We start from the raw sequence: 14183 nt of genomic DNA, 5'->3' as shown, positions 1-14183 counted from the left end.
TGTAAAATAAAATTGATATAGAGACAATTATAATTATTATTAGGAAGAAAATATTTTATTCTTAAATGGAAAAAATCTTTAAATCTAGAAAATAAATTCTAGAATGATCTCTTGGCTGTCTCATTTTCTCAGACAGATTTAGATTAGACAATGGAAATTTGTAGTGATGTGCGTGATTTCTGATAACAGCTACTTTGAAGTGTTATTAGTTCAGTTATAATTATTAACTATTTAGCAAAAACAAAACAGCTATTCGGTTATTTCGGTTGATGTCATTGCCATGTACTATGATTCTTTTAAAAGCGTTGATTAGTTGCAGGATTCTGAAGACTTGAAAATTTCATTATTACATAGTCAATCAATCCTTTTAGAAAATTTGTCATATGGTAAATATGAGCTACCAGCCTTTAGAAAAGCTGTATCATAAATTTTTTTATGTTATAATACAACATAGCTCCAATAAGGAAGAAGAAATTTTAAAATAAGTAAACATACAATATACTAATATTGTCACACATTGTTTTACAGCCCTTATACACCTTTGTATTTTCGAACATACGCAAATCTATCATGCAAAAATCGAATTAAATATCTGCACAGAAAATTGCATATATTATAACATTTTTAATAAATGCAGATTTTTCATCTAAATATTATCTTTATCTTAAATATTATTATAAAATAATTTTGATATCTCTTGATATTTTTTTAATTCAATTTTTTTTATATTATCACGTACTCAAAATCAAAGATCTATTAATTTACGATTTGAAGTTAACAGTTATGAAATAACTATTGAAATAAATGGTTACGAGTAACCATAACTCATATAATAATTATTAAAAAATAATTATTTAGCTCATCACTGAAAATTTATGGCGAATCTCATGATATTTAACCGTAGATTGATCCAAAGAAAATTGGAAGTCTTTTTTTCAATAAAATATCACTAAAGCTCACGAGAAAGCTCGCTTTATAGATACCAAAAATATCTCGTCCCATAAGGATTTGCTTTACACGGCAAAGATTGCTGAGCTTTCTATGAACGCGTATGCGAATCTATTTTACAAAAAAAGTCTCGCATGGTTTAATAATGTTCCGAACTATATAGCGATTAATCATCGTGCATTATAACATCGAACAAATTTTTATATTCTATAAATGTAAAATTATGTAAATTGAAATTTATATGTGTTGCTCTTGTCTCAAGTCTAAATTAATCTTATTTTCGATAAAAGGGAATAGGAATTATAAATCTCATCTTAACATTGCCTTATTTTTATATTGCATAAGGCTGCAATAGAGATTAAATACGTTAAGAATATTTTTAATTTTGTTATTATACATAGAAATCCTTTTAGAGAATTGATAACTTCAATTTAATAATGAAAAGTAATGAAGATTTAATTACATCAGAATGCATCCTGTTTACCTACGAGAGCAACGTTCATATTAATATATGTATCCGATAAATAATATACTAAATTTAGTGAGAGAATCAAATTTATATAATATATTTTTTAAGGTAAATTATTCGACTCTATTATTTTAGTTAAATTAACAATATATTAAGTAAGAACAGTAGCGATCTAAAGGAATGATTAGAAATGACTTAAACTGGGTATAATTCGATACTACGAATTTAAAGTGGAAATAGTTCAATTTAAATTAATTCTTCGCGTGCGATCTCTTTAAGAAAGATTTTGCGGCAGCAATTGCCGCGAGATATTCAAAGATTTTCCAATTCTAGGACGATCGAAGCCGTAGCTGTCCTTGTTAACCGCGAGTCCTTAAGCCGTCGACGACGACAGCAGCGCTCTCGTGTACCTGTCGATCCTAATCACCACATTTCATGCCTATTACCCGCTCTATCGTGGGAGAGAAACGTCTTCGTCGAGCGAAGAGCATTCGAGCTCTCTGCCGTCCTCGAGATGCGGACGACTGCGCCTTCCCTCCGTGGAAATCTTTTCTCTCTGTCGAGTGGTCGTCATTCTGGCAAAACGTTCCTCTCGTCGTCGTCGACGCAAGAAAATCAGCGTGACTCTTTCTTTGCCCGCCGCACGGCGGTAAATCTGTTTCGCGCGAAAGAGGCTTTCATTTTTCCGCGCGCAATGGAAGCTTGCGCGAGAGAGCTTGCACAGCCCCCGGTATATCTTCTCGCGTCATTCTTTTTCTTCCCCCTTTTTCGTAAATCACCTTCCTTCGGTATCTCGCGGTTACATATCATCATGTTACCGCTATAAAAATTAGCTTATTATTTATATATTTTGATAAATATCTGTCTAACTTTGCTAAAGCAGTCAAATACGGACGAGCAGCGTTATCGTAGATTTAGCACAAATTACAAGTAAAATTATAATTCAGACATGAATAATACGTTTTATTATATTTTATAACAATTTGCATTTGACTTTCCGTCAAATGTGTTAAGCCTTTAATGGATCGTCGAACCAATCGGCGAATAATTACGCAAATGACGAAATTATTGTTTAAATATTTTATTTTTATATGACGCTTTTACTACAAAAATATAATTTTATTAATATTTAAATCTTTAAGTAACTTTTCTTACTTTAAATTACAAAAGTTGTCTTTACGCATTTTATTAAAGTCGCACATTTTTTTTTAATTCAAATTTTGCTCGTAACGTCGGTCCAGTTCGACAATAATTTTATTTCGCGGAAAAAAAAACGCAAATGGATCGATCGTCTGGCGTAACAGTGGCGATAACTTTCTGCCAGATTTATTGCACTATTCCCTTTACGAAAGTTCCCTTATTCTTCTCCGATGCTTCGACGACTCCTCTTATTCGGCCACACGGGTTGTGGGGATTTATGCGTTTTTCTTCGGCAACTTGATAACTTTGGGAATATGTCGAAAGAGGGTTAATAGGATAAAAAACTTCACTCTTTCCTTTATTAAAGCTGCAGACGCCTGTGCGATACCTTGATGATGCATTGTGTCACGCTCGTTTTCCAAAGATTCACATTTTACAAACGTTGCACGCTTGCCGCTTAAACGCAATTTTCACGTGTTTTGTTTATGTGAATTCGTCAAATACCCACAAATTACAAAAGTTAATGAAAATGCTTTTTTACAAGACCAGAATCGAAAATAATTATTTCTGCCGATATTGTTTTTACACTGAATATAATTTTAAGCTCTAAAATGCTCTATTATAATAGGTTCAACTGTCGAGAAATTTTAAGATAAATTGTAAAAGAAAGATATTATACATTTTAGTTAGATTAGATTTTCTTTTATATTTTGCATTATAGTTGTGACATATTGTATAATATGTTAAAAAAAAATTTAATTTTATTCAAAAAGGATATTTTGTTTTTATAATATTAATTAAAAATTATTGAAATTTAAAAACCTGCAGATTTCTTAGGTTTATTCTTTTTTTCTTAATTAACAACAAAAAATTTTGATTGAAAATATTTGAAATTTGGCTCTCAAACAAAGAAAATGATTCTATTTTGCAGTTTTAAATAAATAAGCGAGTAAATGGATACAAATGATAATACTTTGAAATGTATGTGATACATACATTTTTTAAGTATATTGTTAGAATTTTTATTTGTCAAAGAAAAATTTATTGTGACTATTACAATTGATGAATTTTTCATAATTAAGTACTGGATGTTAATTTGTGCAACAAGAGGAAATAATAGGAAACAGAAAATAAAGACATATAATTTACATTTTTTGTTTATTAGAACTTAATTGATGGCTAAACCAATCAAATTCAAAATGATAAAATTAATTATACAAGAAACAGATTTCACATTTTTTGAAATTTTCAGATATGAATTTAATAATTTAAGATTGATGAATGCAATATTCGGTTTATGATCTCTAAAAGCTAAAGTTGTAATATTTGTAGTATAATAAAAACAATATCATGCAAATTTTGTTAATCTTAATTTGCACATTATATATGTATTTTATAATAATTCTAACAATATTTTCAATTTTGTACGAAATAAAATTTTTTAAACAATTTATACATATATTTATATTCTGGCGTTATAATGTATGGTAAATTATGATAATATTGAATCACAATTACAATTCCAAATTATTAAATTTGTTATGAAGTTATAGAAATTATAGAACATTTTCAACGTTGCATTGAACACAACCGAATAAAACGAAAATAACAAGAAAAGATTCCTTTCTTGTTCTATTTTTTTTTTCTTATTTTTTTACGCGATGTTTTGTTTTACACATATTTTTTTCTACGGCGTTACAAATGTTTTTCAGAAACTTGTACATCATACATTTCTTATTTAATTCTATTTGGCAATTATGTGGTTGAAAACATTTTTCTTGCACTTAACTGTAAACTGAGAAAGGACTTTTTAAAATTCTCTTGAAACAAGCGTATTGTTAAAATAACAGCAGCAGCATCGAGAAGATATTAATAAAGTCAGTCGTATTAATTCATCAACGTTTCAACGTTTAACAAGCTGATTAAATTCACCGCGATATTCCACGATCTTCATCCCATTACGCGTCAGAAATATCGGAAACATATTCATCATCGTCTACTTTATAACACACACGCCGTACCCGCATCAAATCCCATTGAGGGCGGTAAAATGAGATGAAAGCTGACACGGCGCTAAATTCAACTAGATTCTATATATCCGCGACTTTATCCCATTCATCCCCGCCTCATTTGTCGTGCCCAGGGTTTCGCCAGGAAACTCGTCAAAGAGGAGTGTCGTGGGCCAGGCCGCGGAACGGCGGAACAACGTTGGCGGCCGGCAGCAGTGGATGGTGTCCGTGGAGGATAGCATGCGTCACGGGAACGCGGTTACCACACAGACTACTCTCGTGAGTATCCTTTCGCCTTTTCTCTCTATACTCCGACGCTCCTTTTCCTCTTCGAGGAAACTCGGCCTGCTTGCGACAAGCCGGGATCGGGAACGTACGTAACGCAGATTGGCGCCCCGGCGCTCGTAATCCCACGACTTTCTCGTCGTCGTTCGTCGTAACGATACCGGTTTACGAGTCGACCGCGTAAAATCGAAACCACCGCGCTTGATAAGCCCCCGATTCGAGCGAGGCTTCGATCTACGGGCTCTATTGAGAACTAGCTCCCGCGTGATTCCGTTGAGAATTATATTTTTATCAGGCAGAATCTCGGAAGACGCCTCAATCGTTTTGTAACATTGCGAGTTGCGATACGTGTAATAGAGTATCCCAGATTTCTTTGACACTCGAAGCAATTGGGATTTGAGATTGTTGTAATAAAGACGTCGACAATTCTCGAGTTACGAGCGAATGAACGACGATTGAAAAGAGAAAGGGCTTTTATGCTTGCCTTTTAAATCACCTAATTGCGAGTAAATTACTTCGTTAAAGACTAAGAAATAAAGTTCGCTTCACAGTAATTATATATCTGTAATAAATAACGGACCTCCATTCAGCACGTAATTTTCAACGTGTTCTCTCTTTTTACTTAAACGGAATCATAATTAGAGAGACTCTTGAATTAGGAAAATACTTAATGGGATAATAAGTTCGGTATTAGAACGACATGTGAATAATTTAAGAAACAAGATGTGTCATTCTTCGGTCAAAACGGAGATCTGGGATTGATAATATTTTTATATCAATTATTAAATGTATTTTTTAGTTCTATAAACTGCGTCAATGTGGTTGACGGACTTAAAACGCAAACTAAGGCTACAAATATAATAATGTCTAATTAATTTGACTGTCAAATTTAATTATGTGCTACATACATATTAAACTGCAAAGAACTTATCACAAAAAATATTATCACGACCAGAAATGATATTTAAATTTTTTTTAAGATGCCTATAGCATTATTATTAAATTTGACGATTAAATTGATTTGAAAGATGATTTTTCTATATTCAGAGAAAAAAAACATATCAGCGACTATGAATTAATACGTGAACTATACGTATTACAAAGTTATAATAAAAATAATAATAATTAGATTAACTAAAAAAAATACAATAATATTAATAATTTGTAGTAAAATTGTTAGATAAATTATAGAAAAATAGTAATATAGATTAATTGACTTTAAATTAATTTGAGGTATTATAATATTTTTATACTCAAAGAGAAAAACCGTATCAGCAATTATAAATTTGTGAACTAATAGCATGTGAACTATATCTATTACAAAGTTGTAATAAAAACAATAATAAGTTATATGAATTAAGAAAATACAATAATATTAACCATTTGCAATAAAATTGTTGGCTGAACTACAGAAAAATAGTGATTCAAATATAGATAACGGAAAGGTGAACGAGATTTGAACTCGCGATTCATTTTTATTCAACATTTAGGATCCTGCACCATTGTTATCATAGTTATTTTAATTATATACTGTACGTGAACTGGAAGTATATAATTGTGATAATTTATTTCTAATAAAGTCTATATAACTATAATTATAACTATGCTATTTCACTATAAACTAATAGTTGCACAAATATTATTGACTATATAAACTATTTTACAGTTATTGCAACGTAAACTTTAGTTTCAATAATTATAAACTTGTTTATTGAGCTATGTACATTAATTCTACACATAAAATTTGTACAGTTGTTAAAACTACGAATTTTTTTCAAAGCACAGCTTCAGTTTATGGTCGCGTTCCAAGTCCGTCAATCATATTGTTTATAGTTTATAGAAGTAAAAAATACATTGAACGATTGAAAATGTTATCGTGGACCAATATCCGCTTCGACCGAAGGGTGACACGTCTCCTTCACTGCAAATCCAAGTGTGTAAAACGTGTAGTTACTTTTTACGCATTTGCATTTTTTTATGCGTTAAATTAACTTTATGCGTGTAATTTTTGTACTTGTTAAACGCTTAGACGTATATCAATATTAAATTACACGTCTACGCATACAGAAAATTATATTCACATAAATAGCGTAAAAAGTGCCTACACAATTTTGTACACAAAAATACACACTTGGATATCCAACGTAGTGTCGTTCCTGAGACCGAGTCGCGCGCTGCGAGACAATAGTAGTTAGGAAACGGTAGTAGGCATGAATATCGATACAGTTCAATTGCAAGTCCAAAACCACAAATCTTGGACGGCGATGATGTAGAAAAAACGATCGACGAGACAGGCGACACAAGTGCGTCGCGAACGATTAGTAGGGCGCGAGTAAATAAACAAACGATAGGTTACTTACCCTTCTCCGTGCTGCCCGGCACCGACCGACGGCGGCCAGTCCTTCGCAGTTGCTTCCCCATAGCACTCACACGGCCGCGCTTGTTACCGAAACGCAACGAATACAGAATCAATTGCGCAGGCCGTGCGTAATTCCCGATTAAACGCGATTCGGGATCGCTTCGCTTCGCTGCGTGGCGTTCCGTTAGCGGGAAAGAGCTTCGATAGCGGACGGCGCCAACTTCACTCCGATTTACCGCGTGAGTCGAGCGAGAATTAAGAGTGGTTAAGAGGCTGAAATCGAGACGACTAATCGAGACGACGTCCGTGCCCGCACAGGATGTTTGTATCGTGCTGTAACATCGCGCTCATACGCCTAAATAGAAAATGAAGGTTAATCGCGTCGATTCGGCATCTTAACTCTGGCTTGACTCGCGTCGTGTCGCGGCGCTAAATCGGAGTGAAGTTGCCGAGGTGACGCTGACGTCATCCGCCGCTCTCTCCCGCTGACGGAACGCCACGGAGACGCAGCGCAGCGAAGCGCTCTCGCTCGAATCGCGTTTAATTGGGAATTACGTACGGCCTGCGCAATTGATTCTGTATTCATTGCGTTTCGGTAATAAGCGCGCGCGCGCGCGCGTGAGATCGTATGCACGTATATAAGGGCTATGGAGAAGCACGCTGCGAAGGATTCCGAGAGAAGGAGCTGCAGAGGCTTGGCCGACCGGAGAGAAGGGTAACCCATCGTTTGTTTATTTACTCGCGCGGTATCAGTCGTTCGTGAAGCACTCGCGTCGCGTGCCTCGTCGATCGTTGTCCGCGGTTTTGAGCTTGCAAATTGAAATGTATCGATATTCATGCCTACTGCCGTTTCCTAACCATCGTCTCGTAACACGCGAGACTCGGTCCCACGAACGACATTACGTTGCAAATCCAAGTGTGTATTTTTGTATGCAAAATTGTGTAAGCACTTTTTACGCATTCGTGTGCGTGTAATTTTTTTTGTTTGCTCAGACGTGTAATTTAATATCGATGCACGTCTTAGGGGGAATTCACACCTTGGCGGAAAAGCGGAAAGCAGTGAGCCAATCAGAACTCGCGCTGGTAGTAAGCGGATACAGTTTGTAACAGAAAATTGAAATTGTATACTACCAGCGCGTGTTCCGATTGGCTCACAGCTTTTCCGGCAACGTGTGAATTCCCCCTAAGCGTTTAACAAGTAGAAAAATTACGCGCATCAATTTAATTTAATAAATCATAAAAAGTGACTGCACATTTCACACACTTGAATTTGCAGCGTCCTCTCTTGAAAAGCAGTTAATGTTAGATGTAATGTAAAACGTAAGAATGCACAAGAAGGGACAATAAATTTTTTTCACGAGAGAGAAAGAGCGTTTCTCTCGAGGAAATTACTCGTGGGATTTTCGGGGAGTTCTGTCGTGACTTGATAAATTTCGGTAGCCGAAAACCCGCCACCAGCGACCATATGGTTGGGAGAACGGAACCGTGGAGTCGTTGCGGTTGGCCCAACCGCCCAGTCCGCCCAGCAAATTCGCCAGTCTGCCGTACGATGGCAAGGTGTCCTTCAACTGGATCCCGCCGCGTACGAATCCGAGCGCGGTGGAGAAGCACCGGGAGGTGCGTCGTCGTTCCTCGGAGGAGTGCCTGGAGGAGGACGGAGACAGAGGTGGCGATCGCCAGCGGCAGGTCGCCAGCTCCCCCGATCGCGGCGCAGGCGGCCATCATCACGCGAGGAAGCAGCAACGGCAGCAGAACGAGATCATGAAGTCCAGCAGCGTGGAGGACCGTCTGTTGATGAACAGGTCGGACAAGGAGTCGCGACGCAGTCGCAACGACTCGGACTCGAGCGAGGGCCGGTTCTCGCGGAACTCCGAGTCCGAGAGCCGGTCCTCGATGCCGCGCTCCAGCTCGGTCAGCGTCGAGCGGTTCTCCATGCGCGCCAACTGCGACTCGTCGGACTTCTCGCGCGCCAACTCCACGTCGAACGAGCGCTTCCACTCGGACTTCTCGATCGCGGTCGCGAGCGCGAGCTCGAACGATCACGTGTCCGTGCCGACCTCCGAGCCGTTTTCCATACGCAACCTCGATTTCGTTTCGTTCGCGTTGCCGCGCGCGGACTCGAGCGAACGCTTCTCCGCGCCCACGTCCGACCGTTGTTCCGAGGAGCGCTACTCCGACCTCTTCTCCACGCGTAATTCCGACTTCTCCGCGCGAAATTCGGCCGACTTTAGGACGCAGTCCGAGGAGGAGCGCTTTTCCGACGACTCCCTGGAGGAGCTACTGCCACCACCGCCGCCCATCAGCAAGAGACACTCCATCGCGTGGGAGGTCTCTCTGGAGGACGATCCTCTGTACGCCCCCGGCAGCACCAAGGTTGTCGGGAGGAGACGACGAAAGAGCAGCGATGTATCAAGTTAGTATCTTTCGTTCCCTCCCCTTCTCCCCCTAGAAAAGAATGATAGGACAAATTTTTGTGGTAGAATTTATTATTTAGGTACGAAAGGATTTTTTTATCGTTGTTAAGAGGATTGCACAAATTAACTCTTTTATGTCTGGTGGGACATATCATGTCCCGTGCCTTCAAAAATTCATATCTTCTACAAAAATAAAGATAGTGGTTTCTATCTAGACTCATTTTAAAAATGAGAAATAGGACTTGTCATAAAAATCAACATTCATATGAGTTTTACCTAAAAAAAAAGTTCAAAGCTTGTGTTGTTTGATATATCTTTCTTTTGTGTTTAATTATTGGTACACATTTTATAAATTAACATAAAAAGATATGATAAAAGACACATAAAAAATCTTTTATTTATTATTTCTTTATTAACAAAAACCAACTCATTAGGTACCGCAACAATGCAAGTACGTTTCCGTTTTGATTTGAAATTTGAAATACAAAGAATTATTAAATGATATTGAAATAACATAGGTATCAAACATTTTAAAGATGAAAATAAATTTCATGTCTTTTTTAGTATTTTTAATTTGAGTAAAAAAAAAACAGTTTTTTTTTCAACTGATTTTTTACTGGATTCTTTATCTCCAAGTCAAAAATATCTATTATTTTTCATCTCTAGTTTTATCCTTGCAGAACACTGCATGCCTATCAAATACTTTTAAAATGTGATAAAAATGAAAAATACATATATCTTTCATGAAAGATAACAAATTCTCTGTCTTTCAAAAAGAGTTTTAAATTTATTTTAAAGGTCACCGTTTAAAGAACTACATGAAGAAAAATTGCTACAAAATGGCGAATTGAAATGTCAAATTTTGTTGGATTTTGATCCATCATATTGACCCACAATTTTGAAATTTTGACTACAGATTTATAATCAACGACCTAAAAATGAGACGTGAATGAGATTAATTATTTCTTTAAACTAATTAATTATTCTTTTGAAAATTTCAGACACGAAAGGATTAATGAGAAAAGTTTAAAAATAATTAATCTTTATGATCTTTTTTTACGTTCAATCCTATTTTGTCTTCAGAAATACTTTACCACGTAATTATAAAAAAATTTGATATTAATGTTATAAGAAAGGGTGGCGTGTAATTTATTCATATAAGAAAAATAACGTGATAGAAAATAACGCATGCTAAAATAAGAAATTTAATCTTTATATATTTAAAGTTTTTCTGTGAGAAGTTATTACAAGAATTGACTTTAAATTTAAATAAAATTACATTACAATAAGCTTTCCGTATAATTTTAATTTATAATTTTTGAAATTATAATATAATGAAATAATATAAAAAGTAATAATTTGAGTTGAATTTCTCATTAAAAATCTACGGATATAATTGCTAATTATTTTGTCTATGCAAAAAACTATTCTTAATTAAATTGTTTCAAATTGCATATTACGTGGTTAAAAAATTATGTGTCTTTTGGAAGAAACTTTGTATTTCCCTAATTCTTATATGCATCATAATTTTTTTTTAATAAAAATGCTCTCCTTGGCATTCAATAAACTTTATGCATATAAATAAAATTATTTTTATAGTTTGAGTTTCAAGCGAAAGTCAGAAAAAATCATGAAGAATCAAGTATTATCCTTCTTTCTCTCTCCGCAGATTTGCACAAACATACGGCAGAAAATAATAATCGACGAAATAATGATCGTTTCCAGGTGTAGGTTCCGCGTCGAAGTTGCGCGACTTCGACGACTGGCAGGATCAGCGATTGTCGACGACCGACGACGATCTGATCTCGCCGTACTCGGACTCGTCGACGAACGATCTCGATCAGATACGACCTCAGGAGCTTACGAAAAACGGCACCTACGTCATACGACGCGGCCGGAAGAAGGAGCGCAAGGTTCTACCGAAGACGCCGACCAAGACCAAGAGTCTGTCATTCGAGAACGGCGAGGAAGGTGGCCGATTGTCGGATGTGAAGCGATACTCGAGCACCTTCGACAACATCAAGAGCCTGCTGAAGGAGGGCAAGCTGGAAGGTCTGGACGAGCCGCCGGCGGAATTCGCGCTTCCGGTACCGCCGCCGGACCTCATCCGGGTCGTGTCAATGCCGGCGATCAATAACGACGCCAGCAATCGGGCCCAGCTGGAGATCACTGTAGAGGAGGAGGAGGCGTCCGACATCTCGGACAAGGACAAGGAGCGCGACAACATCGAACTACCTCGGCTACCACCGTCGCCAGTCGAGGACGATCAAACGGGCCCTCGTCCGGACCGGTCGAGAGATTGCAACGGCGGCGTCCCGACGGCGCCTACCTTGACGGATCTGGATATCGCGTCCAGGTCGTCTGCGAACTGCGCGCTCGCGGAGCCGACGAGGAAAAAACTCACGAGCGCGGTGAGCGACGAGCGACTGGCTTCCAAGATCCCGGTGAACCTGCTGATCGAGGATCAGATCGTGAAAAAGGCGCTCAAGGAGAACCGCCGGCAGCTGGAGAAGGTGAGCGACGCGATCAAAGAGATCGAGAGCGTGAAGAACAGCGAGTCCTACTGCGAGAGCAAACGCTGGCGGAACGGCGATCTGAAGCAGAGTTCGAAGCGAAACAGTTTCGAGAACGATTTTCCACCGGTCTACGACGGCCGGAAGCCGATGACGATCGACGGCAGCCCCTACGACGGCAGGTCGCGCGGCAGGCAGCAACATCAGCAGCAGCATCAATACAGCTCCGACTCCGAGACGTCGAAGGCCAGCTCGGACGCGGACTTCGCGGATCGTAGAAAACTGAACGGCGCCGCGGACGTTTACTCGTCCGGCAGGCGGTTGCGCCAGAATGGTATCGAAAACCACAAGAACGATCAGAAGCAGATCGAGAACGTGATCGACGCTATTCTGGAGGACTCGAAGAATCCGGAGTTTCAGGTAGGAGTGGAACCGGGGAATTTCGCGACCGTCCCTTATAGAAATTTCCCCCAATCTTCCCAAGCATTACTTAGATTTCGATTACGAAACGCTCAAATAAATAAATCACACTATATTATATCAATACCAATTAGGAAATCTATTTTTATTCCAGATTTTGATTTAGAATCAAAACAAAGACAATGTAAGAATTTACATTTCTTTTTTTCACAGTTAATCGATATATACTTGACTCAAATAGGATAGCAATTAGGAAGTCTATTGTATTTTTTATCCCAGATATAGATTTTCTGTTTAGAATCGTAGCAGAAATTTGTGTTTCTTTTTTTGTGATTAAAATCAGTATACTTATGTGGAATCTAATTGGGAATCTCATTTTTATATCAAACATTGCATTCAGTAAGTTGAATAAAAAAATAAAGCTACGTGTCAACGGAACAGGATGGGCATCAGAAAGATACCCTAGCTGCTTTTCGATATGGAGACTTAAAAGATTTATGTTACTTTATATCTGGTACGTTGAGGGTTGCCTAAAACGAAGAGCGGAAACGTCTATTTAGATTTGAAATAAAGTTGGTAATTTAAATAAGAAGAAACTTGATCATTGCAATACCGCACGTACATTTTCATTAATCTCTTGATTATTTTTTTTTAAATTGCTTTTATAAATTATAATTAATCTGTATATAGGTTTTCTTTCCGTGTAATGTGATTGATATTATAAAATCATTGTAATTAACTTTATCAATATTTTTAAATATTTCAATGAGTGAAACATATGCAGAATATCGATAAAAAGCAAATGGCACTTAAATGTCCCAATTACGCTTTTGTCAATTGTACACTGAAAGAAAATATTATTTGATTTAAATAAATATGTGTTGTTGGTATTATTCAAATAACTCACTTCGAACAAGTGATATTCAGTTATTTGATGTAAATAAGTTACATGAATAATATTAATAATATTAATAATAATATATATTTGAATCAAATAATCTTTTTTTTAATTAGTGTAATATTAAAATAAAACCGATAGAAGTGTTATATATAAAAATGTTTTAATTAAAATAAGACAAATAATATAGACAAATAAACACTATTGAGTATACGAGCAATAAATCGGGGAGCAATATTGTGGTACGTGCGGTAGTAACATGGAAGAGAAGAGAGGCAATATTCAAGATATTGACTGGTAATAGGTTCAGTACCTTATATTTTTATTTTTTTCAATAAAAAATATAAGAGCATTATGTATTAAGTGTAAAAGTGCTTTATGTGAAAGTAAAAATGGTTTAATGTTAAACTTAAAATTATTATGCATATAAACTTAAGTAAATACGTGATAAAAAAAATAGGGAGACAATATTGATACGTGTGGCAGTAACTGGAAAGATATTTAGAAAATTGACTAGCAGGACTGACAGTAATAGGTTTATTTCTTGTATTTTTATTTGTTTCGGAATATTAGGATATTTAAAGACTGTAAGGCCGATTAGGGATTGATAAGCGAGCGAAATAATTACGAAAACAGTGGAGCCTCATAGAGTAACAGTTTTAATGTTGTGAGAAGGATACCGACTTTAAATCTCAATCGGCTCCTTTAATTTTTTCGTTGCCTATATT

At 36.6% G+C, this 14183-nt stretch overlaps 1 protein-coding gene across 8 annotated transcripts in view; it reads left to right on the top strand.

The window, feature by feature from the left end:
* The window catches only part of LOC105200666, a 352642-nt gene that overhangs the window by 275232 nt on the left and 63227 nt on the right, over window positions 1–14183 (top strand). For all 8 annotated transcript variants that reach the window (XM_026137093.2, XM_039457855.1, XM_039457849.1 and 5 more), the window contains 3 exons: window positions 4701–4845; window positions 8651–9623; window positions 11350–12557. In XM_026137093.2, coding sequence (XP_025992878.1) covers window positions 4701–4845; window positions 8651–9623; window positions 11350–12557 — 2326 coding nt within the window. The remainder of the gene's footprint in view (window positions 1–4700; window positions 4846–8650; window positions 9624–11349; window positions 12558–14183) is intronic.

The sequence above is a fragment of the Solenopsis invicta genome, chromosome 15 (assembly GCF_016802725.1).
Source record: "Solenopsis invicta isolate M01_SB chromosome 15, UNIL_Sinv_3.0, whole genome shotgun sequence".
Classification (NCBI taxonomy): Eukaryota; Metazoa; Arthropoda; class Insecta; order Hymenoptera; family Formicidae; genus Solenopsis; species Solenopsis invicta.
Note: the sequence above shows the minus strand (reverse complement) of the source record. Positions and strands in the feature narration are given on the sequence as shown.